Raw genomic sequence first — 24390 nt, forward strand, 5'->3', positions numbered from 1 at the left:
TAAGCGACGAATACATTAAAGATGTATATAGACACACAAGAGAGAGTAATAATAATTACGAATAGAAAAATAAGGATCATGGGATACCGATTTTGGCTGTAGCCCGCTCGTGCCTTAACGTTGCTATGGTTGCTTGAAGAAATGAGTTACCGAAGATATTTTTTAGAACGTTAGATTAATTTACAACAGTTCAATGAAACTGGAGTACTTGGCAAATATACAAGTGCAAATTTTAAGACGCCGAATGCACCCAAATTCAGGAACTTTAAATGATTTCGAAGTAATCAAGAGCAGAAGTGAGTGAAATTTAAAATTTTTCAGTGATCTTAGAGCTACTGATTTCAAACATTGAGGAGCATAGAGCATTAATGAAAATAGAGTGGAATTCCAAAGAGAGCAAATGGTAAATATTCCTCTGACTGATGTATTTGTTAACATATTTTAACCGCAGTATTTGTGATCATATGTGTAATCCTAGGAAAGTATCTGATCAGAGTAATTGCTGAAATAAGAAGTTGTCTGAAAAAGTATTAAAGTAATAAAGAGAATTATAATAAATAAATAAAATAATATCTGGCCAAATTATGATACAACTTAGCAACTACCGAACTCTCCCATTTCAGCAAAAATTGCCTATCAGGAGCTTCACAAGGTTGATATTCGTGATCAGCAACTGTAATGAAGCGACTATAATACACTGGTGTGCAAAAATTAAGGAGACGAAGTCGAAAAATTAGCATATCAGGTGAACGAAGAGGCAAAGCGGACAGAAAGACCAATCAGGAGATTAAGTAAGGTGATGTACGGTAGCACATGCGCAGATATGCAGGTAGACGTAATGGGGGAGTGTCTGAGTAGTATAAAGCATGTTGTCGGTGTAAGATCAGTATTTCTGGCAAAGAGATTGCACGCCGTATAGCAGTTAAAATCACACCAAATTGCTGCCTCAGCGAGAAATGGGGAATAATCAATATGTTAGACGACATCTGGATGCTTTTACCCGAGGTAGAATCATTGGGAAGTTGGAGGAAGGCCGCAGTGTGACAAGTGTGGCTGCAGAGTTCGAAATTGCTCACAGCATCGTTTTACGACTTTGGAGACAATTTCAAACTACAGGAACAGCTATCCGGGGGTTTAGTAGTGGTCGTCCACGAAGAACCACACCCGCAGATGACCGGCATATTGCCTTACAGGCCAGAAGAAACAGGCGGCAGACAACGGGAGAAATCGCTAGACACACGACACAGGCGACTGGACGACCGATATCGCGTTTTACCGTGGCCAGAAGACTGCACGGTGGTGGTCTGTTTGCACGACGCCCTGTACGGTGTGTACCTCTAACGCCTGCCCATCGGAGAAGGCGTTCTCTGTGGTGCCGGGAACACCGGAATTGGAGAGACAATGAATGGGGACGAGTACTCTTTACAGATGAGAGCAGATTCAGTCTGAGTAGCGATTCTCATCGCATACTCATCTGGAGAGAGCGGGGAAGCCGCAATCATCCCTCGAACATCATTGAAAGGGACAGGTATGGAGGTGGCGGTGTTCTCGTTTGGGGAGGCATCATGCTTGGTAGTCGTACAGACCTTCACATCTTCGACGCAGGTTCAGTCAACGGGACCCGTTATTGTAACGAGATTCTTCTTTCATATGGGCGTCTTTTTAGAGGCGCTATGGGTCCGCAGTTCCTTTTCATGGACGACAATGCACCATGTCATCGCACAGTAGCTGCCGAACAGCTCTTAGAGAGTGAGGATATTGAACGTATGGATTGGCCGGCACGATCTCCGGATCTCAATCCCATCGAGCATGTATGGGATTTTCTAGGCAGACGCTTGGCAGCTCGTACCTTACCACCAGTAACGATTCCGGAGCTTCGATTGGCGCTGCAAAACAAATGGGCAGCAATGCCTCAACAACTCATTGACACCCTCATTCTCAGCATGGGCAGACGCTGTGAAACCTGCCTAGCAGTCAGGGGAGATCATATCCCCTATTAAAGACCGGATGTTTCTTGCTGGACACCCATCACAGGGATGTTTCGGCCTTCAGTCGCATTGCGCTCCATGCTACTTTTTCAACAAAGCTTCTTTTTATCCCTCTGATTTCTCTTTTAGTAAGTGTTGCTTACATTACTCATGTCCTTACGTATTGAGGATCTTACGGTATTAAATGTGTTGATTTGGAAAGCTTTTGTACAAAGTTGTATTGAAAAAACCGTCTCGTCCTTAATTTTTGCACACCAGTGTAAATGCTGGTTTCAATGGTCTCAGAAACACAAAATGTGGGCCGTATACAATGCAAATATATACATTTTGTTTTTAATGAAGAGTACAGTTACCGACTTTGGGGATAGTTTTTTTTTTGGTGGGCTTATTGAGAGGCATATATGATAAGGACTGATTTATGTCCAAAATGAAGCACTGAGGTGGAATGATGACAGTTTAGGTTTCAGTATCATGGAAGACGTGGGTAATAATTATTTCTGTTGGTCTTAATGGTATCCAGGTTTGTCAGCTTATTCCAAAGAACCAGGACCATTCCATTTGTTCAAATATTATATCCCGAAGGTTGTGCCATGCATCAGGATGATAATGCTCTGGTTTACCTAAATTGTAACAGAACCGGTTCATATCATAAATTTGGGAATAGTGACATCTGTAAAATGTAAAACTGAGTTTAAAACATTTTCCACATTCAACATAATTCTCTAATCTCTGTGTGACTGAAAACTGTTTGGGATATGCTAGAGGACAGAAGTTGGAGAACATTTTCTTCCTGTATCTTAATGAAGTCTCTGTTTTATTTGCAAAATGGCTAACGTACCTTCAATGATTAAGCAAAACTTGTGTCTATCACTTCCAAGAAGATTCAATATAGTATTGGCATCTAAAATAGGATTTACAGCATATTAATGAATTATTGTATTATAGATACGGGTGGTTCAGTTCCATTGTTTAACCCCTATAGCTAAAATGAAGTACGCATTAGAAGTATTTTTAATTTTATATAACCATCATCACTATGATCAACTTAATAATCCCTCACTAAAATAATAGCCTCTACAAAATGCAACAAAAATTTTTATTTTAAATAAACATAATATAAAAAATAAATCATCGAAATAATTTTATCATCATAAAATATGAATACCAAGAAAATAATTTTACAATAATAGAATTTAATTTCCTCTTGATAATTGTACTTATTGTCAGTAAATATTCTTCTTCATTACTTCATTCTGAATCAAAGTGAAATGTTATATTCTTCTTGGAATTAGCCAACAAACTACCGATATAATTTTGTTAAATTTTGCGTCAGTGTTTGATTTTGACATCTGGAAAATTTTCATTCATTTGCCAGAATTTATATTCCTAGTTAAGTAATTCTCTGGTATGCAATGTGCAACAAACTTTGAAAAAGAAATGTTGTTCTGAGATATATATGCTCTACTTTTTACAGACACATCAGGCTTTCCTTTTTTGTGTGGTATATGAAAAATGCGCTCCTTAGAGCAGATGTACGATTTTATTATTTATTACTGTTTTTATATGAAAATTAACTGAAAAGCTCTCCTCAGTTGTGATTGAACGTATTTTGTATTTCTAATATTAGACTTTGGTGGCATTGAAATATACAATTTTTACAATTATATTTTAAAAACATTTAAGTAATTTTACAGGAGAAATTGTTTACTGCAAACAACTCTTCCTTTTTTAATTACAAATTAGATTCTTTATTTTTCAAAGCTTTTAAGCATTGTGCATTTTAATTATCGGCTTATTCAGAGGCATATATGATAAGGACTGATTTATGTCCAAAATGAAGCACTGAGGTGGAATGGTGACAGTTTAGGTTTCAGTATCATGGAAGACGTGAGTAATAATTATTTCTGTTGGTCTTAATGGTATCCAGGTTTGTTTACTGACAGAAAACGCTTAAGGCTTGACAAAAGAAAGCATTTCCAATTTTTTCGACACGTACGATATATTGCAGTTTTTAACAAAGATGTAGTCATTTCATACGACGTAAAATCGTTTAGTTACCTTTCAGCTTTAACACTTAATTTCTTATAATTAATAATAAAAGTCATTTGAAAGCAGTATATCTCTTCAAAATAACAATTTTACACATATTGAGTGCAGTAAGAATATTTATGAAATTATTGTAATATTTCTATCATTGCTGTAATTAATAGGCAAACGTTACTCATGACATGTTTCGTGAGTTCTGCTATAAAATTCCCATAACATCATCATCATCATTTCAATGAAAAATATATTACACAGATGACATTGACAAAAGCTCTAGTTTTCTGTAGTACCTTATTATAATACATCGCATAATAAAAATATTTGCCTAGTAGAATGGATAGTTTTGAAATGTCTCTTTCAGAGGAAGAATAAAGCATTTGGATGTTGTCACGCTGCTTCGGAAAATCTCACCACCGTTAGGTTTTGGTAAGCTGTGCCCTCATAGAGTGGCTTGTAAGGTAATGAATTTTTAAAACCCTTTAATTTATTATTTATTATGAATGCTCATGCCTTGTTATTTCTACAATTCTGATGTTCAAATTTATCTATAATTCAATAATTACTTGTTTATTAAATATTTTAATGAATTTGCTTAGTGCACTAATGCAGTTAGCACAGAAATATGTAAAACTAAGGGGTTTTGTTAAAGAATTTTATTATGCAAGTTTTTGGTTATACTTTTATCCACTAGAATGCGTTTTACCAGAAATGATGTAACAAAATATCTGTGATTGAAATTTTAAAGTCAATTTCTTGCATAACAAAAAGAAATGTAATAGTCACTTCGTAATGTTACGCGCTCTCAACCTGCACGCAACAATAGTGGTGACTGCTATGAACTGGAAAGTATACAAAGTCTTGAGAAGGGTTTAAATCCCTTTTTATTCAACTTTAGAAATTACAGATGTGTGCTCTTGACGCTCACAAACTACGCCGACCCGGCGGTAAAATAAAAATAAGAAACTAAAAAAAGAATAATAACAAGTGACTAACTACGAGGCTCTCTAAACGTAACTAACCTAACCGCGTTCTAAGATACCGCTGACAATTCAGCAAACTTCTGAATATTACGTTGAAAGATTTAACTATCTACCGAGGCAAGCACACAGGCCGAAACGCGTGGTTCTTCAATTTCTAACTAGCCACCTCCACGCTCGTGCAGCAAGAAAGCACACTTTCGAACTCGTTTCCCTTCTATTTAACTCAGATTACTTCCGCTGACAATTTTGAATACTTTGCGCGTTCTACTAAAATTTACATACTCTGGCATTGGCAATTCCAGGGGAAAGTAAGGCTTGACAGGAAAGATAGTTTAAACTTAAAATAAATGTTAGTTAAAATAAATATAAACCCTACAACCTGTTTCTCGGACAGCTGGTTGTATACAACTCTAAAATAGCTATTACAGCATTTCGATTTTTCCATCAGCTTAATGATATGAACTATTAACCGATGCATACAACGCCTACTGACAGACTTCGAACTTTCCATTTTGGACTGCTTCGGGGAAAATTAGTAAATGTCACTACTATTATTCCGATTAATCGCAGAAAATATTGTATATACCTTATATTATAATCTTTGTTTCATTCAGTATATTTATATGTGATCTTTCCTTGGTGTTACGATTTTGCTTATTACATTTGTTGCAAAACACTTAGAGCTAGATTAACAATTAGGTAAAATAAACATATGCTTAAGGTATCGAGAAAGGGGGCACCACCGAAATCTTAAGGAGTCTAAAAATCTTAATCCGTCCCTGGAAAAAAGTTCACAGAAACTCAGAACATGAAACGTGCAAATGAATCAATAAAAGAATTTTTCTTTCTGTTACAGGTTGAAAAAAATTCTAGATTTTCAAAATATAAGATTTAATAAAAGATCGTCTGTCATGTTTAAAGAATAATGAAATAGGCAAAATGCAGTAATTTGACGAAATAGCAATATATGTTCCATATACGGTTACAGTTGCACGTTTAAAAGACGTTATCATCAAAGAGGAAGCAAGCTTTGTGAAATTGTACATCGAAGTAGCATTCCATATGAGACTAGTTGTAAAGCTATTCTTGCTGTAGATGTTCCTAAAAATTTCCTCCGTTTTCATGAACTCCAGATTTTCACCTTATCCATAATGCTTTACTTTGTTATTATTGTCTTACTTACTTTGCTCATCGTACCCGCTTTACTTTGTTATTATTGTCTTAAAAAATTATTAGGAAAAAAAATGATTTATACAGATGGTCATTACATTCAACATTAGTGATACTTCATTTTCTGAAGCAATTGAAGGGGCTTCTGGTCGCCATACAGATATGTACAAAACAAAATGCTTAAAAAATCTTAAATAGTCATATAATTTTGTTCTAACTGTATAGACTGAAACTTCAGTGGAATGTGGAATTTTTAAATGCTTATTAATTTTTGAATTACCCTGTGTATGATACATGATTTCGTTCTCTGATGTCGAAGTTGATGCTAAAAGTGGCAAAAATAATACAATTAAACAATTTGGTAGTATAAAGCATAATCTTTACAGACTTTGTTCAATAATTTAAATAGTCAGCAAATGTTTATTTGAACCAGACAGTTTATAGAATAGGAGGCGTTTATAGGTTAAAAAATGTTTTAAATAAAATAGCATAATTAAATATTCGTCTCAATTATTCAACTTCCAATTTGAAATCAAGGAGGCACCATTTCCTAAGAGCCACATTTTTATATTAGTAATATTTTAGAGAGAAATTTAATCATCAATTTATGACAACTTAAGTGGTCACATCAATTAAACGATGTATAACTGGAACATGAAAATAGGATAGGTAAACGTTAAACAATTCTTACAGTATTATGTTTCTCAGAATAATAATAGTATGGGAGTGGTAATAACTAAATATAATAACAATGCTACTCAGGGATCAAGGACACTGCTACTACTGGAAATATATGTTGTGTCTCGGCGAGTTGAAAAAATTTTATTAACCTTGGAAAATCATACTTTTGTGCATGCCCTGTATTACACATCTGCGTTGTTATCAAATTCATTTCCAACTCAGTGTATCAAGTTTGCATCTGATCACAGTGTTTCTGGATGGATGAAGCCAATGGTTATGAAACGCAAACGCTGATGTTAACAAATTCCTAAAGAAAGAAATCACATGCTTTAAGACCTGGTTGATGGCCACACATGATTGTGGTTGTCTTGATCTGCAATGTGTCCTGTCCAGCTTAAATGAAGAATACAGCTGAGATACAGTTCAGTTTTGTCAAAATCCAGAAGAGCTCTTCTCTCTGTAAAATGCAATAATCACAAATAGTATGCGGTTAGAGAAAGGAACAGCCAGTTTTCGCACATGTCCAAAAGTTAATTGCTCCTCATTGTTGTGTTCAAGAAAGGAAAAGAGCAACTTCTCGTGAGAAACTGCAGAGAAAGCGTTGGTGTTTAAACAGTTATACAACTTCGTCTTTATTTTAAACCGTTCTTTAAATACAAGATGATTTAGTGCGTTGTAAATGTAAGATAACTATTCGAAAATGAGAAAGTGAATTCAACTTTATTATTTGATAAATGGTTAAGTAGAACTTTCATCTGTTTTCATAATATACGTAAGTATTTATGAGTTTAATCCATAAGTACTTACGTATATTACTTATATTATTTAGATTTATCTTTGTTACATTGTTTACAATAAATGTCGTACATTCTGTGGAAAGGAGGCACGCGTGTAACTTCTTTGTTAAGATTGTTCTTTGCTGTTGCTTCTTGGTGTCTCAAAGCTGAGTTCTTAATAATTTTCTACGGATACCGTCTACTCAGAATTTAGTTCTGCGGCTTTTATCACAATTTGAGATAAAATCATTTATTGATATTTACAAGTTATACTAGTACTAGTTATTAATTTTTTTCCATATTAAAAATACTACCAATTAAATAAAAATTGAATTTTATCAATAAAACATGAATTCCAGGAAACATGAATGTTATGCTTGTGACAGAACATTCACCACTCCATAATTCATCGAGATTCTTCTAAAGATAAATGACTATATCAGCAGCTTTAGTTTTCAGAGGAACCGTCACCTAAGCTAAGTATGTTGCTAAGCAAAGGATATGTGTCTGTACGGAAGATTTTCAAGTATTGAATTGTAAAGCACTGAACTGCTTTCACCGTTTTGCAGTATAATGAGATCCACCTGTATAGCAATGTCTGCATCAGCAGTCTTAATTTAATAAAGGACTGTAATCTGATCTGATATATTAATCTCTTGCAGGTTTCTGTACAAATCGTGCGTATCTTCACGTAAATGTTTCAAGTATTCAACATACGTTGCAAAATCACTGTAGTACATCTCAAATTCAGTAATATCATGGCTCTGGATAGTATTATTCTTGAGATTGACACTATGTCATATCAATATGACAATGATTATGGTAACTCTCGAAGGTCTCGAAGATTATGGTAACTCTCGAAGGTCTCGAAGAATATGGTAACTCTCGAAGGTCTCGAAGAATATGGTAACTCTCGAAGGTCTCGAAGAATATGGTAACTCTCGAAGGTCTCGAAGATTATGGTAACTCTCGAAGGTTATGGTGTATGACCCAATAGACTATGATTACAATAAAAACTAAATCCATTCTATGCAAGAAGAAAATCCGCTTTTTTCCCCATAATCTTATTCTGACAAATCCAGTCTTAGGCGGCATGCCCTGAGATCATTGTGAAATAGCTAAATCTACCACCGGAGTTTAAACAGCTGATATACTAATACCTCAATAGATCAACTGCCCTACTATCGGCGCAGAGTTATTTTCCTTGAGCACAGTTAAAGTGTAACAAAAATTCAGACATGTGAAGAAATTAAAATTAATGGATGCTCTTTATATGAAATCGTCGTAACGGTATTTGCTTTTTCATTTTTCAGCGATTGGTGTCTATGAATATGCCCCTGAACAGCGATGGAACTGTAAATTTCAATGCAACGCTTTTCGCTGTCGTTCGGACATCGTTGAAGATCAAAACGGAAGGTAGGCTTTGGATGTTGTTTTGAAATTTTTTTAATTTAGCTCTCTCATTCTGAGTGGTTGCAAATATTTAAAATAATCTTTACATATTACAGGTAACATAGATGAAGCTAACGAGGAACTCAGAGCGATAATCAAAAAGATATGGAAAAGGACAAATCCAAAACTTCTTGATCAAGTAGTTCCACCTGCAGGTACAATTTTAGCACTGTTTTAATATTGTAACGAACATTTACAGGAAGAACAAATAACATTGGGGTGTGTCTAGGATTTTCTTTTGGAGTGGAGTAACAAGAACTCGCAGATGATAAGACGGAGTAAAATTATTTAAACATAAACTTATGCGACTTATCTCACCTATCTGCCAGTAATTCAGATGAAGTTCACGAATTTTACTTTGGCGAGGAGCGAAAAATTGCGTCTGTTATTTAGGGCACCTTATAGATGACAATACGACTTTGCCAACTCCCCTATTTTGAAAGTTCCGCCACTATTTTGGATGAGAATCCTCCGGAAGGCGTAATGGCAGACCGCACATTGAGTTGAACAGTGTTAAACGAATGTCGCATACTGCGCATGCCCAGAAAACAATTTGGCTTTATTACTATGTTGGCGCGATTTGAAAAGAAGATAAATACGGTATATGGTAGATGTACCGCCATCTGATTGTAAACAAATCTGGCGTTTAAATCTTCGTAGAGTATAATGTAAATGTAAATTAATTACTGTGTTAAAATACTATTTTTTGCTGTACTCCTCAAACAACTAGAAAGCTGAAATTATTGCGAAGTAATGTGAAGCAGTGTTTGCATTCAAAATGTAAAATATAATACCTATGAAATTCTGCACATTCTTTTGGAACTGTACAAATTTTCGTTCAGAAAAAGACTGAAATTTAGGATATATTAGTTGAAAATTTATTCATTATACTTTTAAGCAATAAAAACAATTCAGGATTTACCATACATTCCATTCGTACATACATAAAGAAACACTGAGGAATATAACAAGTGCTTGCAAATAACACTGAAGAAATTTTACAATTCCTTAATGCTAGTTATTAAATTCTTGAAATGAGAAATTCATTAAAATTAAAAATTCTTATTCATGAAATGAGAAAATAAAAGCGCGAATATACGCTAACAAACTAAGCGAGATACTCCAGTTTACAATTACTGAATTATAACATGCAAACAAATTACATTTAAATAACGAATTATTACGAACATATGTTAACAAATATTAAATGCACTGTTATTGACAAATTACAATGAAATATATATTAGAAAAATAAGCAAGTGCAATCGGTATGGACGTTAAAATAACTAATAAGCAAAGTTCCACAACATTACATGTATGTATTACATGTTCGAATGTTGTAAACATCATTCAAACACACTCGACAGCCATGGTGATCACGAATAAGCTAGCGTAGGGTTGCTTAGTCGCCAATATTTCTCCCCGCAACAAAGGTACACCATCAAGCATGCGCAGTAAGCGAAATTTGCTTAACATTGTTCAACTCAATGTGCGGTCTGCCATTACTCCTCCGGAAGCGACGGGAACAAACGGCACAAACATAAATTTAAAATATGTATTTATTTTAAATACAAAAAAACTCGTTTCGAATGCTTGCAAACAACATAAGTAAGAGTTATGTTTATGAATTAGCAATTAAAAATAAAAATTACATATATATATATGTGTGTGTAATAATAGCAAAGAAAATGATGAAGCAGCGTCGATGCGTAATAGCTATATAAGATGTATTGTAGATCCATATTGAAGAGGAAGAATTCCGATTGCGTAGTATGCTAATATACTGACTGAGTAATATCTAAAACACTTGACAGTTGAGGCAGTTTTAATTCCATTTTTATTTCCAACTGACATATGTAGCAACTGTTTGCTTGGCACTCTAGTCGTGCCTATTCAAGAAAATTTACATTTTTGATATTGTTGCGATAGAGACAAAAGCTAAAGTGTGTAGTTACCCAGTATGAAAGCACACGAAGTGAAAGGTTTTGGTTTGAGTTAAAAGTTTCAGTTCCCAATTATTACGTCATCAGCGCTGCGCCATGGACCTTATAAGAAATAGACTAACCCAAACGGCTTTTTTCCCTAGTCTGAGGCGTTGCCGACTGTCACCTTGATCACATCCGGAGAAGTAGGGACGACTTGCAGAAATTTAACATTGGTTGCCTATTGCAGCGTGTATAATTGTCAAGAAAAATCTAGTTGTAGCGCCTCATTTCACAAATTAGATTTTCTACATATTTTTATTTTTGAAATTATGATTGATTTTTAAAAATTTCGCATATTTATCCAGCATAATTAACGTCCCAAATAATTATAAAGCTATTACATGCTTTCAGGACTGCATATTTTTTTAGCTTTTCCTATGCTGTAAGGAAATTTGTAACTACTTCTTTTAGAAAATAATATTTTAAATCTGAACTAATAGAAAATTTCAAACAAGCAATTTTCTCTTGCAATTTTTATGCTTTTTATTGGTGCAAATAAGTAAAAAAATACTAAAATATTTAAAAACGAATTTTTGAAAGTTGTGTTTAAAAATCTAAATTGTGCTGCTTTTTTAAAATTATAGATGAGTATTATAGCACAATTTCTATAAAGGAATTTTATTTCAATTATATTTCATAATACATCATAGTGATAAACACGTTTGACTCCTTAAAAATGTTTATACATTTAATTCTAATATTAAAATTGTATTTAACCGTAATAATTAATTTTGCTTGTATTTTATAGTGATTAGTTTTTTTTAAATTTATTTTTAGTTCTGCATAAGATTTTTTTTATTTACTGTTAATTTAATTTATTAGCCTAAAGGGGCGGTAGCCCAGAAAGGCTGTTAGTTTCGAAGCGGCATTTTACGCTGTTTTACTATAAATGTCCGTGTCACCTTGCAAATTGTTGTTACCAAAAATTATCGCCCTGTATTATCTGTAAAGAAATTAAATAATGAAGAATGGGACAAAAACGAAAGTATCTAGAGCCATCCAATTTTGAATAATGTAATCCTCCACCCGAACTTGGGCATCTGGACGGCCGAATTTCGAATTTGTTTTAATCTATTTCATATTTTGTAAAACTTTAACGAATTTTTGATTAACAAACTCAACGAGTTCAGATCTAGCACTGTACGAAAAATAACAGTTTTATCTCCAGTGCGGCAATTCTAAAGATATGCTGTTTTCAAATGTATGTAGTTTACGGGCGAAGAACATGATATTTAATAAATATAGGTAACACACAAAACTTTAAAAAAGGTTCCTTTTGGGCGTAATATAAAATCTGAGTGCTTCTAGATTTTATTTTTTCCTTCATTACGCTCAGAAAATTTTATGCTCCGAATTTTATGAATTATTAAAATAACTAATCCACTTTAGTGTTAATAATTTAATGATTATATAATCAAATAAATATGATCGTTTTGTAATGTAATTATAGTTTGGAAAATCACTGCCTGAAAATGTTCATTAAAGTAAAAAAAAGTTATCAGATCTTGTTTAATTTGACCTTATTTATTTCAAAGCAAAGTTCTATACTATCAATCATATTTTATTTTACTTTATTTTTACGTAAAATTAAGTTCATGAATTTTGTGCTTAGAGTTTTTACCGTTTTACCAAAGTAAAGATGTTTGTACAAGAGTCACGCGTAAAAAAAATGGGCGAAATGCAGTAAAACGTGCTTTGATGAGATATATTAAATCCTATTTAGAAAAAACTGTGGTTTTCATAATCTCATCACTATACAACGTATCACACTTAATACTTAAAAGGATTTATGTGATACAAACGTCGTAGGTTTCAGTGTTAAAGTAAACCAGATCGTCCCTACTCTTTCTTGCCGACATGTCGGTGACGCGCGCCCCGCCCACTGGGTTAGTCTATCTTTTATAAGGTCCATGCGCTGCGCAGGCCGTGTAAAATGGAATTGTCTAGAAATAACGCAGTCCAGAAGTTAAGATTTTCAGAACAGAGAGGGAGAATTAAAGTTTTGCCATTAGTTTAAATTATAATTTGGATTCACATATTTTTTATCTTGCATATATATAATATATATATATATTTAATTATAAAACTATGGAAAATCCATCTAAAATACTTTATGACTCAAATGAAATACCTTTTCTTTTTTCTCTTCTGCATCACATATTGGTATGATGTTTATTGAATTAATGAAGAATTATTTAAATTCAGAAAAAGGAAACAGATAAATAGCCGAAAATTCTAAAACTTAAATTGTATGACTGAACTAAATATGAATACAGTCTTGCCAAATTAATTTCAGAAATGAAGGAATAATACAGGCTGGTTTTAATTTTTGCTATCGCTGCCGTATATCGTTTAAGTAGCAGGCATCTGTTTCTTCATTTGCTGTAAAATAAAGGATGATAAGTAAATTATTATTCCGAGAAAAAATAAGAAAAGTTAGATCCAGAAGTAACTGTGCTAAAGCTATTAATTTCCTCATTTATGTAGTATCTAAAACATCATTCTTAAGATGATACATCAATGTGGATTTTAACTGTCTCTGTGTTCACGCAATGGTTTGGCACACTGCCACAAAAAAAGCTACTGGAGCTTAGAAGATAATCTTAGTAATTAGGAAACAAAAGGGAAACTTCCTGTAGGTATAGAAATAAACAAAGAAAAATGTGTTTGTAAGATAAAAAAATTCTGCATCGGTAGTTTATTTTTAACTGATTTTTTTAACTCAGTGAATCAACAAAAGAAAGACATAAAAAAAAAAAAGGAGAAATTTCTTAGAATTGCTGACTTCGAAAGTAAGAACGTTGGTGTTGAATGATATGAGATATTTAAAATAACAGGAAGACAAGACATAGGATCATATATCTGTATGTAACTGGTCTGTAGATAACCTTATCTGATATGCTTTAGATATGCTATTCCTTTTTGAATCGTATTTAATATGTCGAATCATTGGCAAATGGCACTCTGAATATGACTTCTTTCGCATTACATTTCAATTATAGCTATCTTTTTCGACCAGTATGTTTGGAATTGTCTAAGGCTGGACGCTAAAATATATAGAATAGCATCTATTAAGCGTTAATTTAAGTTGTGGTTTTATTTCGAAGGATAAGATTTTCGTATTTTCATGTAATGATGCCGTACGCATTAATCAATTTGGATGAAATTGTAATGGATTCATTTTAGGATTGGAACACGTAATCTGTTGGAACATTTTCCGATTGTTTTGAATTTTAGATTTAATATCAGAAAGAGACCAATGGGAAGATCTGTTACCTTCTATGAAACCTATATCATGCAGTAAGCATCTTTCGATCAAATGATTCGATGATGCATTTACCTTTGCAGATTAAGCCTATTAAGCACAGGTTGCATAATTTTGTTGGCCAGCAATGTTTCCAATCACTCATCAATATAGAGTATCAAGAACTTAAGGGGGCATCGGTTATGTATCTCTCAGCAGTCTTTCAAGTTACGGTAGGACTTGGTTATATTTGCCTTATTCAAGTGAAGGGTGTCCGCCGATAACATCGCGGCAAAAACATCGCGGACGAAAACGTCGCGGAGAAAACAACGCAAGGCGAAAACGTCGCGCTACAAAATATCGTGGGAGAAAACATCGCAAAGAAAAAGCATCGTAGTCCTAAAATATCGTGGTACAAAACATCGTCGTCGAAAACAAAGCGGTTCAAAAACTTCGCAGTTTAAAAACATCGTCGTCGAAAATATCGTGGTAAAAAATAAAGTATCTACAAATCATCGCATGACGATAACATCGCAGACATGCTTTTTTCATACATGCTTTTCGCAAACATTCTTTAATAACTGTAAATGAATATTCCCATAATGATTTGTGAGCGCAAGATGTAAAGAATAATAATTTTTACTTTCACATTTTTTATTAACTAATAAATTTTTGCTGAAAATGTAAGCAGGAAACTTAAGCTTAGAAAATGAAATGCAACGTATAGCTTATACTTTACATGAAAAATTACCAGTAAAAACTTTATAAAAAATGATTTATTAATGGCCTTTGTTAGTTAACTATGCCGGTTTAAAAGTCTATTAATTGCTATAAGTTGCATTAATTTGCTATGCTTAAGTTTCCTTCTTACCTTTTTAGAAAAAATTTATTAGTTAATAAAAAAATGTGAAAGTAAAAATTATCCTTTTTTCCATCTTGCGCTCACAAACCATTATGGGAATATCCATTTACAGTTATTAAAGCATGTTTGCGAAAAGCATGTATGAAAAAAGCATGTCTGCGATGTTACCGTCATGCGATGATTTGTAGATACTTTATTTTTTACCACCATATTTTCGACGACGATGTTTTTAAACTGTGAAGTTTTTGAACCGCTTTATTTTCGACGACGATGTTTTGTACCACGATGTTTTAGGACTGCGATGTTTTCTCTTTGCGATGTTTTCTCCCACGATGTTTTGTAGCACGACGTTTTCGCCTTGCGTTGTTTTCTCCGCGACGTTTTCGTCCGCGATGTTTTTACCGCGATGTTTTCAGCTGTAACCCAAGTGAAGGTAGCAATGAAGTGTTTAAGACAGTGCTCCGCAACCTTTTCTCACCTGCGACGCACAAAAAAATCTTTCTGGGATTTCGTGGCACACCAAAGAGTTCCGAGTTATCAAGGAAGTGCCGAAAAATTTCAAATGCTGACAACTTACAATCACACACACAACCACACAACAGTGAAATATATAAAAACATTTAAAATAGACATTATTAAGGGAAAAAATTGTCATTGTGTATTAAATACATGATAAAAAATTGCAAAATGTCAAATACATGTATTTGATTGCGGCACACCTATATTCTACTCATGGCACACCGGTTGCGGAGCACTGGTTTAAGATACGTGAAGAGAAAAAACAAATATCCACGACTAGCGTTTCAGCATGCCTGCCGTTTAAAACAAATAAATAGGTGTGTAATGGAGAGAATGACGAACACTGAATTAACTCTTAACTTCCTCTTTGATTCTGAAACAGAGTCCTTTCATTTGGGTCTCATTCGTTCTAAAATAGTGTCCTTTCATCTGTTGTTTCACTGTTAACCACGAGGATGTGTCTTGGGCACCCCATCGAACTTTGAAAAATTTGTTTTATAAAATTAACTGACATTAATTGCATTGAAATAATGAAATGCGAGAAAATCTTTTCAAATGATTTATTATACTTCCAAAGATTCCTTATTTTCTTCACAAAATGAAACCGATAATATTCGAGCTGGTGGGTCGAATATTATCGGTAAAGTCACTAAACATTGGTAGTTCGGTCCGAGGTTCGAATCCCGTGAACGGTCTGGTTGCATAGGCGTTTTCTTGGGTTTCCCCATGTGCAAACTGTATACGAGCCAGTTTGCCTTAAAAAGTCTTCCACGAGGGCATCCTCTCTTTAGCCAGATAGCCCTCGAGTACTTTTCCATAATCGAATAAACCAACCGATATCATTCAAAACAGCCTTTTAAAATATTAATAACTGCATAATATCACTAGGTGATGACTTTGGATCCCTTTCAAGTTATGAAAGGATTCAAGTTATTATGGCATTGTGCAAAGGGACTTAGTTAAGCGTATGCATATTTCTGGAAGATGTAGATTGCACAAAGACAAACCAAAATCAAATAACAATACAAAGTCGTAAACGCGCTCGCTGTTCGTCCATGACAGTTCTCATACGTTCCTTTGTTGAGGATACCGTCATTTGCAAACCTCCCTCAGCGGCATTAATTTGTCTTTATCTTTTATGGGTTTGTACAAAGACTATTGCATGACATCCCCGTTGAAAGTGATGAAGACCTAAAGCATGCTTCCCTTACTCAGATGTCCGAACATGTTAGGGATTTTCCAATATTGCACATGATTCCTTGCCCAAATGATGTCAAGCGTGTGTCACATTTCATGCTTCAGTTCTGAATATCTTTCGTAACTTCAGTGCATTTCGCAAAAGCCTTGTAATTAATAAAAAGCATTGTATTCTTTTACATGCTGCTCTTTCGTTCTTCTCTTCCTCATTGAACTTAACACATAAAGATGACATTTCCAATCTTGCCATTGCTAGACGATTCCGATTTGTCTTCCTGCAATCTAACTGTCCCAGAAGTTTGCTTACGCTTACCTATATTTCTTTTGTGCTGAAAACAAAATGGTTTCAACCTTACCAAGTTTGTTATCGAAGTTATTTCATCATAATTCCAAAGAAAGCTACCGTAAAAGAGGCAGTCTTTGTGACTTAGATATAATGTTTAATTTTCTAAAGTAATCTTCTTTCTCGTATTGTGGTATTTGAACGTACATTGTTATATTGCAGCGGATGAAGATGTGACCGTTGGCAAATTCTATGCCACCTTCCTCATCCAGGACTATTTCAGGAGGTTCAAGAAAAGGAAAGAAGAGCGCGAGAAAGCCATTGGAGATGGAACAGACGAGGGCACAGTCGCTTTACAGGTATTCGTAATCTATCTGGTAACAATAAATCACCTTTTCGAATGCTAACACTTAGAGTTTTTTGAAAACAACCTTTCTTGAAACATGCTTATTTCTTTTTTAAAATCGTAATAAAATTGATCTTATATTCTAGAATGAAATATTTGCTTTGAAGAAAGCTAGTTTAACCCATGGCTATTGAAAAAAAAATTTCGAAAATAACCAAGGCCCCATATACTTTTTATTGAATAGCAATAACTGAAACTAATAGCAACTGTATTACTTATGTATGGTTTACACCTTCATTACTTACAAGGTTACATAGAGAAAAAATCTGATGTGTACACCACATGACTTCCTTGTACGGAATATTAAATTATACGCAATTTTTCTTGCATTTTGTTTAAACTTATTGGATTTAATTATATCTACTTCGCCGACAGCGCATAAACCACAATAGAATAAGTGCATTCTTTAAAATTCACTCTATTTGTTTATCATAGCGACACTCTGGCGCTAGGTTCACTTAACAGTATTATATTTCGTTCATATTATAACTTAGAATGCACAAAATTTGTATCATTTAAAGAATTATCTAATCGTTGCCACATGTTCTATTCAAGTACTATACTAAAGCTAGAACGATGTATAAAAGAAATTAAGCAAACAAAAAAGAAACAGTTTTTCACAGACGATTGAGTATTTCTCATTCAATTAATTCAGTTCTCACTTCGCGGGCCCACCAGCGGCCGAGCGGAAAAACGCTGAACACTGGTAGTTTGGTCCGAGGTTCGAATCCCGCGAACGGGCTGGCTGCATGGGCGTTTTCGTGGTTTTCCCCATATGTAACGTGTATACGAGCCAGTTTCCCTTAGAAAGTCCTCCACGAAGGCATCCCTCCCTTTAGGCAGATAGCCCTCGTGTGCTTTGCCATAATTAAATAAATAATCCAATCTCACTTCGCGACAAGGCAAAAGTACATAAAAACTCAAAATATCTCTACTAAAAATTACTAATTATTAAAAATTAAATTACTAATTATTAAAAATTAAGTAAATCTTAAACACTTATTTCCTCGAAAAAATTCCAGAAAGGATTGAGCATGATTTAAACTGCAATAATAAATGAAGGCGTTTATCTTTGTTGTTGCGAAGCTACGTTTCTCTAGATTCGCAACAAATTCACTACTCAGCTTTTTCAAATGTAAACAAGCAATGGCCGCCATCAAAATAGGCTTAGCGGCACTTAAACAACTTTTAAATTGTTGATAATTCTAAAAATATTGCATACAGATTTACTAAAGGCATAAAACCCTTAACCAGAAGATAAAAACAACATAATTCAATCATTTTTAAAGAAAAAAATGTACAATTTACAAACATATAAGAGTAAAGAAACTGAGATCACTGAGCCGGGTAGCAGAGTGGATATATTTATAAATATATTTATATACGTTTGGCGCGGCCGATTGAAACCAAAATACGAGGTGCACACCTACATGTTAATAAATGCTGTCTGATCAGCGAGTCATGATTAGACAGCATCTGCCAAGTGGAAACAAATACCGTAAGGCTTACTATAGTTAAGGGCGGCAGTCCACTTGAGCAGCGTTCAGCAGTCCTATATACAAAATTTCAACGTTCTGAGGCTACTCGTTTTTGAGCTATGCGAGATACGTACGTACGTACATACGTTCGTACAGACGCCACGAAATATTCTCTTCAGAATTCATTTTAAAGCAGTTTTTGGAGGAAAAGAGTCTCTTATTCTGTCCTTACGTACAGATATCACGCAAAAACATCGTTAAATCGCATTCGAAAGCGGTCAAAGTGGATATTTTCGTTGAAATATGCTGCCTGAAACATTTCGCGATTACAGTATTTCCTTTTTACTTCGTACAAGGAAGTAAAAAGTAACAATACAACGAGCTAGAATCGGTAATAAAAGAGCAGCAAAATGCTTAATTCAGCGAACTCCAACGCATCATCAATTGCACATCCCAATCAAATGTAGCAGTCTTCCAGATTTTAAATCTGACCAGGGCGATCGTGCTGCATAAGGTTTATAGGGTAACTAGCCTTTTCGATGTTTACATAGTAAAACGCAGTTACTCCTCGAGATATACGACTTCGGTTCTAGTCTATCAATGAAACGTAAAAGCCAGTCACGTTAAATATAGTCACATAATTATTTTATCTCAGTGGCTTGTAAAAGTTATGTTTGCACTACATATTCTATATTTTATTAAGCTATAAAATTCTTCCGTTGTCTTTTTTATGTGTTTGATGGAATAACACTTCAATTTCCTTCGAGAACTACTTGCGTTCTATACTTGACTAATTGATTCATTATTTGGTGTGAGAAGTTTTCGGCGTTTTTCTCCTGTTGACATGACAAATCATTCATTACGAAATGTTTTTTAAAAAATGAGAGACATGATACTATTCCTTTAATGCTTTAATTTCAGTGTAATATTTATGAGACGTTTGATATATTAGAAGAATTAGCAGATGGTGTATGAAATCTTCGAAATGCTTTTAACTGTTTCTGTATTTTGGGAGGGGAATAAGAGATCAGTAATTTTAACACCGAAAACCTGTTTAAAATTAAATAATATTTATTTTGAAGACTTGTGTTAAAATTCTGCTATTATTTGACCATTAATAGATATCCGTATCATGCTGATTGGCAGATATTTTGAATATGCAGGTAGCAGTATCCAAAATGTCATGGGAAAACATTGGACCAGTTTTATGATGTCTGGACAATGCTCACTATAAACCTCACAATCAAATGGCTTTTCCCCCCCTTCTCGAAAGATGAAGCTGTTTTCTTTTACTTAGTATTTTTACATTTCTAACTAGGGGAGGTATTCTTTTTTTCAGTACAGGAAAGAACCACCGAGTGTAATAAAAAAAAAGTTTCTAAATTGTTTGAATTAACCCTACCCAGATATACAAAAGCAAAGAATGTCAAGTACAGATGCAAAGCCAGAAAAAAGGGTTGATAAAATGAGGCAAAACATTTCAGTTACATTTCAATTTGTAGAAACGAATACGAGGCACATTAAAATGATTTATGCATATAACTGAAAGGCGAGAGCGATGAAGTTTTTGATACCTTATTGAATACAATAAGTGAAAAAAAATTAAATATTTTTCTTGAATTAAAATAAAAAATGAAATACAACGCTGTTATTTATCAATATTTAATATAAAAAATTAAATATTTTTCTTGAATTAACATAAAAAATGAAATGCAACGCTTATTATTTGATAATTAATATTAAATAACTAGATATTATTTAATAATAAGTTTGTTTTTTAAACTGCATGATATATTTTTTTATAGAATGTCAAACTTTTTTCGTCTAAATAAAATGAGCTATAGTTATAAATGCCTTATGGACTTATGATAAAGTACACCAAAGTGGGACGTAAATTTGATCTATGTTTCCTTTTCAAAGTTTATTAAGAACCTCTTTTAACACAGATAGCAATGAAAAATTTACTTGAACTAATTCAAAGAATAAAAAAATAATATTGTAGTCATAATTAGGATTTTTTTCAAGCAGGAGACAGGAAAAATGAGCAACGCCTTCGCCGGAACTCGAACCACGGGCCTCTCGAATATGCGCCGAGCGTGTTGACCATTACACTACAAATGAACGCTAAGAAGGCGGGAGAAATACCTGATAATATAATATTTAAAGATTATTTAAAGCCAGATAAAGTTCTTGTATTTGAACTACAACATGCGTTTTGTCTTTGCTGTATTAATTTATTCTACCTTTTCTCACAATGAGGAATTATAAAATCTGTTCTTTGTTTCAAAGGCCGGACTTCGTACCCTTCATGAAGCCGGACCCGAGCTTAGAAGAGCTATATCCGGCAACTTGGAAGAAGATGAATTTGACGATGGTCCAGATATTTTACCAATGCACAGGGTAAGTCACTTCTATTTTTTTTTTTTATTCTTTTTGTAAGAAACAAATTTTCCAGTTAGTTGCGCTCTGTAATCGTTGACAACAACAATAATTTCGTAGGTAAATCAAATCAAGGAAGCAAATAGCTGGTTTAGAATTTATTTAATCTCCCATTTAATAGCCGTAGATTTTTTAATTTATTTATTTCATCATAAAACTGTAGAGAAAGTTAGTACTGATACTGACGCATTATCTTAGATTTTCTGAATACCAGTGCTAAAATGATGCTCTTTTGAAAATAAATATCTAACTCGTGTTCCGTCTTAATCGGTACCTAATCTTATATCTTGACAAATACACTCATGTCCATAAATTAAGGATAATGCAAAATCAGGCAAAGGAAGAGTTAGAAGCAAAACAAATTTGACTTATTTGTAAAGCTTATTTATTAAACAAAAGGTAAAGAGCCAAAAAAGATGCTATATGTTTGATATTATTTTAAAAAATAGCGATTTTTTCTCCCTGTAGCAAATTACAAAAAAAAACTTATTTACAAAAAACCAATATTACATGGTTTGTATGATTGTTAATACATTGTATGTCTCCCAGATATAATACAGTCCGTACAACGCCTAGGCATGCTGAGTATCAAATTATCGATCTGATCTTGGGGGATATTACACCACTCAAAAAGCAATGCTCTCCGAAGTTCCGGTAGACATCTAGGAGGAGGTTGACGGGCTGCAACTCGTCGGCCAAGCATATCCCACACGTGCTCTACTGGATTCAAGTCCGGTGAAAATTCTGGCCAGTCCATACGGGTGATATCCTCCGATTGAAGTCATTCGCTTACGATGTTTGCACGTTGAGGACGGGCGTTGTCATCCATAAACACAAATTGTGCGCCCATGGCGCCCCGAAACAAACGTACATGTTGTTCCAAAATGACGTCCCGATAGATTTGGCTTGTCATGGTTCCAATTTGAACATGCAGGTCAGTTCTGGAGCCCAGAATAATTTCCGCGTGACTCCGAATTATCCTTAATTTACGGACATGAGTGTTTATAAAAATTTATATACATTTAACAAATTTACTACTACAGATGTCTGAACACCTTTGCATATCTATTGAATAATTTGATCGAGGTTCTTTTAATATACGACGTGATTCCTCGGAGAGAAGACTAGGTAAAATCTGTAAGATGATGTTATTCTTGGAGGAGGGCTTGCCCTGAAGGTTCTTGTTATAATGGGAGTTGAATCCTATTTATCAAAGAACATAATACATTGCATTATAAATGGATACGTTATTTAGTTGTAAGCAAAGCATAAAATACTACATTTAAGTACCTAAACTACTGTTTGACGAGGTTAAACACTACTTTCTTCTTCAACTGTGAGTAAGAAAACATTTTATTTTAAGTTCCGTCTGAACCTTTGCATATTTACAGCTGAAGAAAGTACTGAAACTATTATATGTTCATTTTATTTACCTTACTGGCTTACCAGTGGCAAGTGGTTAAAATCTCTGAACATTAGTAGGTAGGTTGGTTGGTAGGTTGAAGTGAATAGGACACCAGAAACTTCACCATGGATCATACATGTAGCGCTCCAGCGCAGTATCCATCTTTAGAAATAACCCCAACGTAGTGGCTGTCAATTCAAATTCCTGAGATTGAATGGAAGAGGGTGATCAGCTATTGTTGAGAATGAAACTTCTCTTGCACTGTGCTATCTCTTTAGGTCTACTTGATTTTAACACCGACGAACGATCTGGCTGCATGGATGTTTTCATGCTTTTCCCCATGTGTGTGTGTGGCGAACGAGCTGGTTGCACAAGAGTTTTAATGGTTTCCCCCATGTGTAACGTGGAAACGAGCTAGGTCTTGGAAAGCTTTCCACGAAGGTACCCATTCCCTTAAGTCGATAGCCCTCCCGTGCTTTCCCAAAACTTGCAAGTATGGCAATTACGCTGATTTTTGTTTTTGACTTCTGAATTAGCAAGGAATGCCCCCTCAAACAAGATGAAGCATCCACCTGCATTTATTGTCAGGAAGATCATGTCAGCAGTTATCGAAGTTGTCGATATTATAGAAGGAAGTTTGAGAAGAGATCCGAGAGAAAGCCCACCGCCAAACCTAAAGAGTTTGTCAAGTTAGACGATGAATTTCCCATACTCCCAAGTAAAGTGCCAGTAGCGCCAAGAAGAAAGATAGCACTTTCCCGCAGTGAGAACTCCAGGGAACTTATTCAACCGCCCCCAGAAGATCTTGGAGAAGCAGTCAGTTGGCTAAGAGATAGAAACGCCAGCAGCTTCCTGCGAAGTATGATCGATCACATAGCAAAAATACGTGCTGCAAAGTCTACTGCCGAAAAGTTAACTGAGGGATTTAGAGCTGCAATGATGCTAGTAAAGATTGCGGATGATGAAAATTAAAGATTATTTCTGTGCATCTTAGTAGCACTTTTTCATTATTATGATCACGGCCATCCATTATTGCAACGTTTGTCACTGGTTCTCATGGATGTGAGATTTATGTAACTTGAGTTTTTTCACCTGTTCGATTTTATGTTCCGGTTATTTTTTGCACATGATTCGAAACAACTTAGCCGTTCTACAAGGGGTAGGGTTCCCGTTAACCCAGGTACCCTGGTGCTACACCGTTTCACTAGAGGTCTTTCTCACAATCAAATAAACCAAATCAAAATCCATGTTTGTAATGAAATGAGTCGTTTTCCCTTATAAAGACCTCCGTGAATGCATCCGTCCGGTTAGGCAGAGAGCCTTCGTGTACTAGTTTGCCATATTCAAATAACCTTGAACATTACACTGAGTTCAGTTTGCTATATTTTATCCTTTGCACACCTTATATATCAAAGCCTTTATCCGCTATCCCTTTTATAAAAGATTCATAGATCATTAAACAACAGTTTATCAAAGACT

The 24390-nt window shown here is 34.4% G+C and overlaps 1 protein-coding gene across 3 annotated transcripts in view; it reads left to right on the forward strand.

Annotated features, from left to right (window-relative positions):
• The window catches only part of Ca-alpha1D (Ca[2+]-channel protein alpha[[1]] subunit D), a 275473-nt gene that overhangs the window by 213729 nt on the left and 37354 nt on the right, over window positions 1–24390 (forward strand). For all 3 annotated transcript variants that reach the window (XM_085816586.1, XM_085816587.1, XM_085816588.1), the window contains exons 37-41: window positions 4396–4492; window positions 8955–9057; window positions 9150–9248; window positions 17406–17542; window positions 21357–21467. In XM_085816586.1, the coding sequence (XP_085672712.1) occupies window positions 4396–4492; window positions 8955–9057; window positions 9150–9248; window positions 17406–17542; window positions 21357–21467 (547 nt within the window). The remainder of the gene's footprint in view (window positions 1–4395; window positions 4493–8954; window positions 9058–9149; window positions 9249–17405; window positions 17543–21356; window positions 21468–24390) is intronic.

Source organism: Stegodyphus dumicola, chromosome 5 (assembly GCF_044657685.1).
Source record: "Stegodyphus dumicola isolate Sdum_Otavi_A_Nest chromosome 5, ASM4465768v1".
NCBI classification, from domain to species: domain Eukaryota; kingdom Metazoa; phylum Arthropoda; class Arachnida; order Araneae; family Eresidae; genus Stegodyphus; species Stegodyphus dumicola.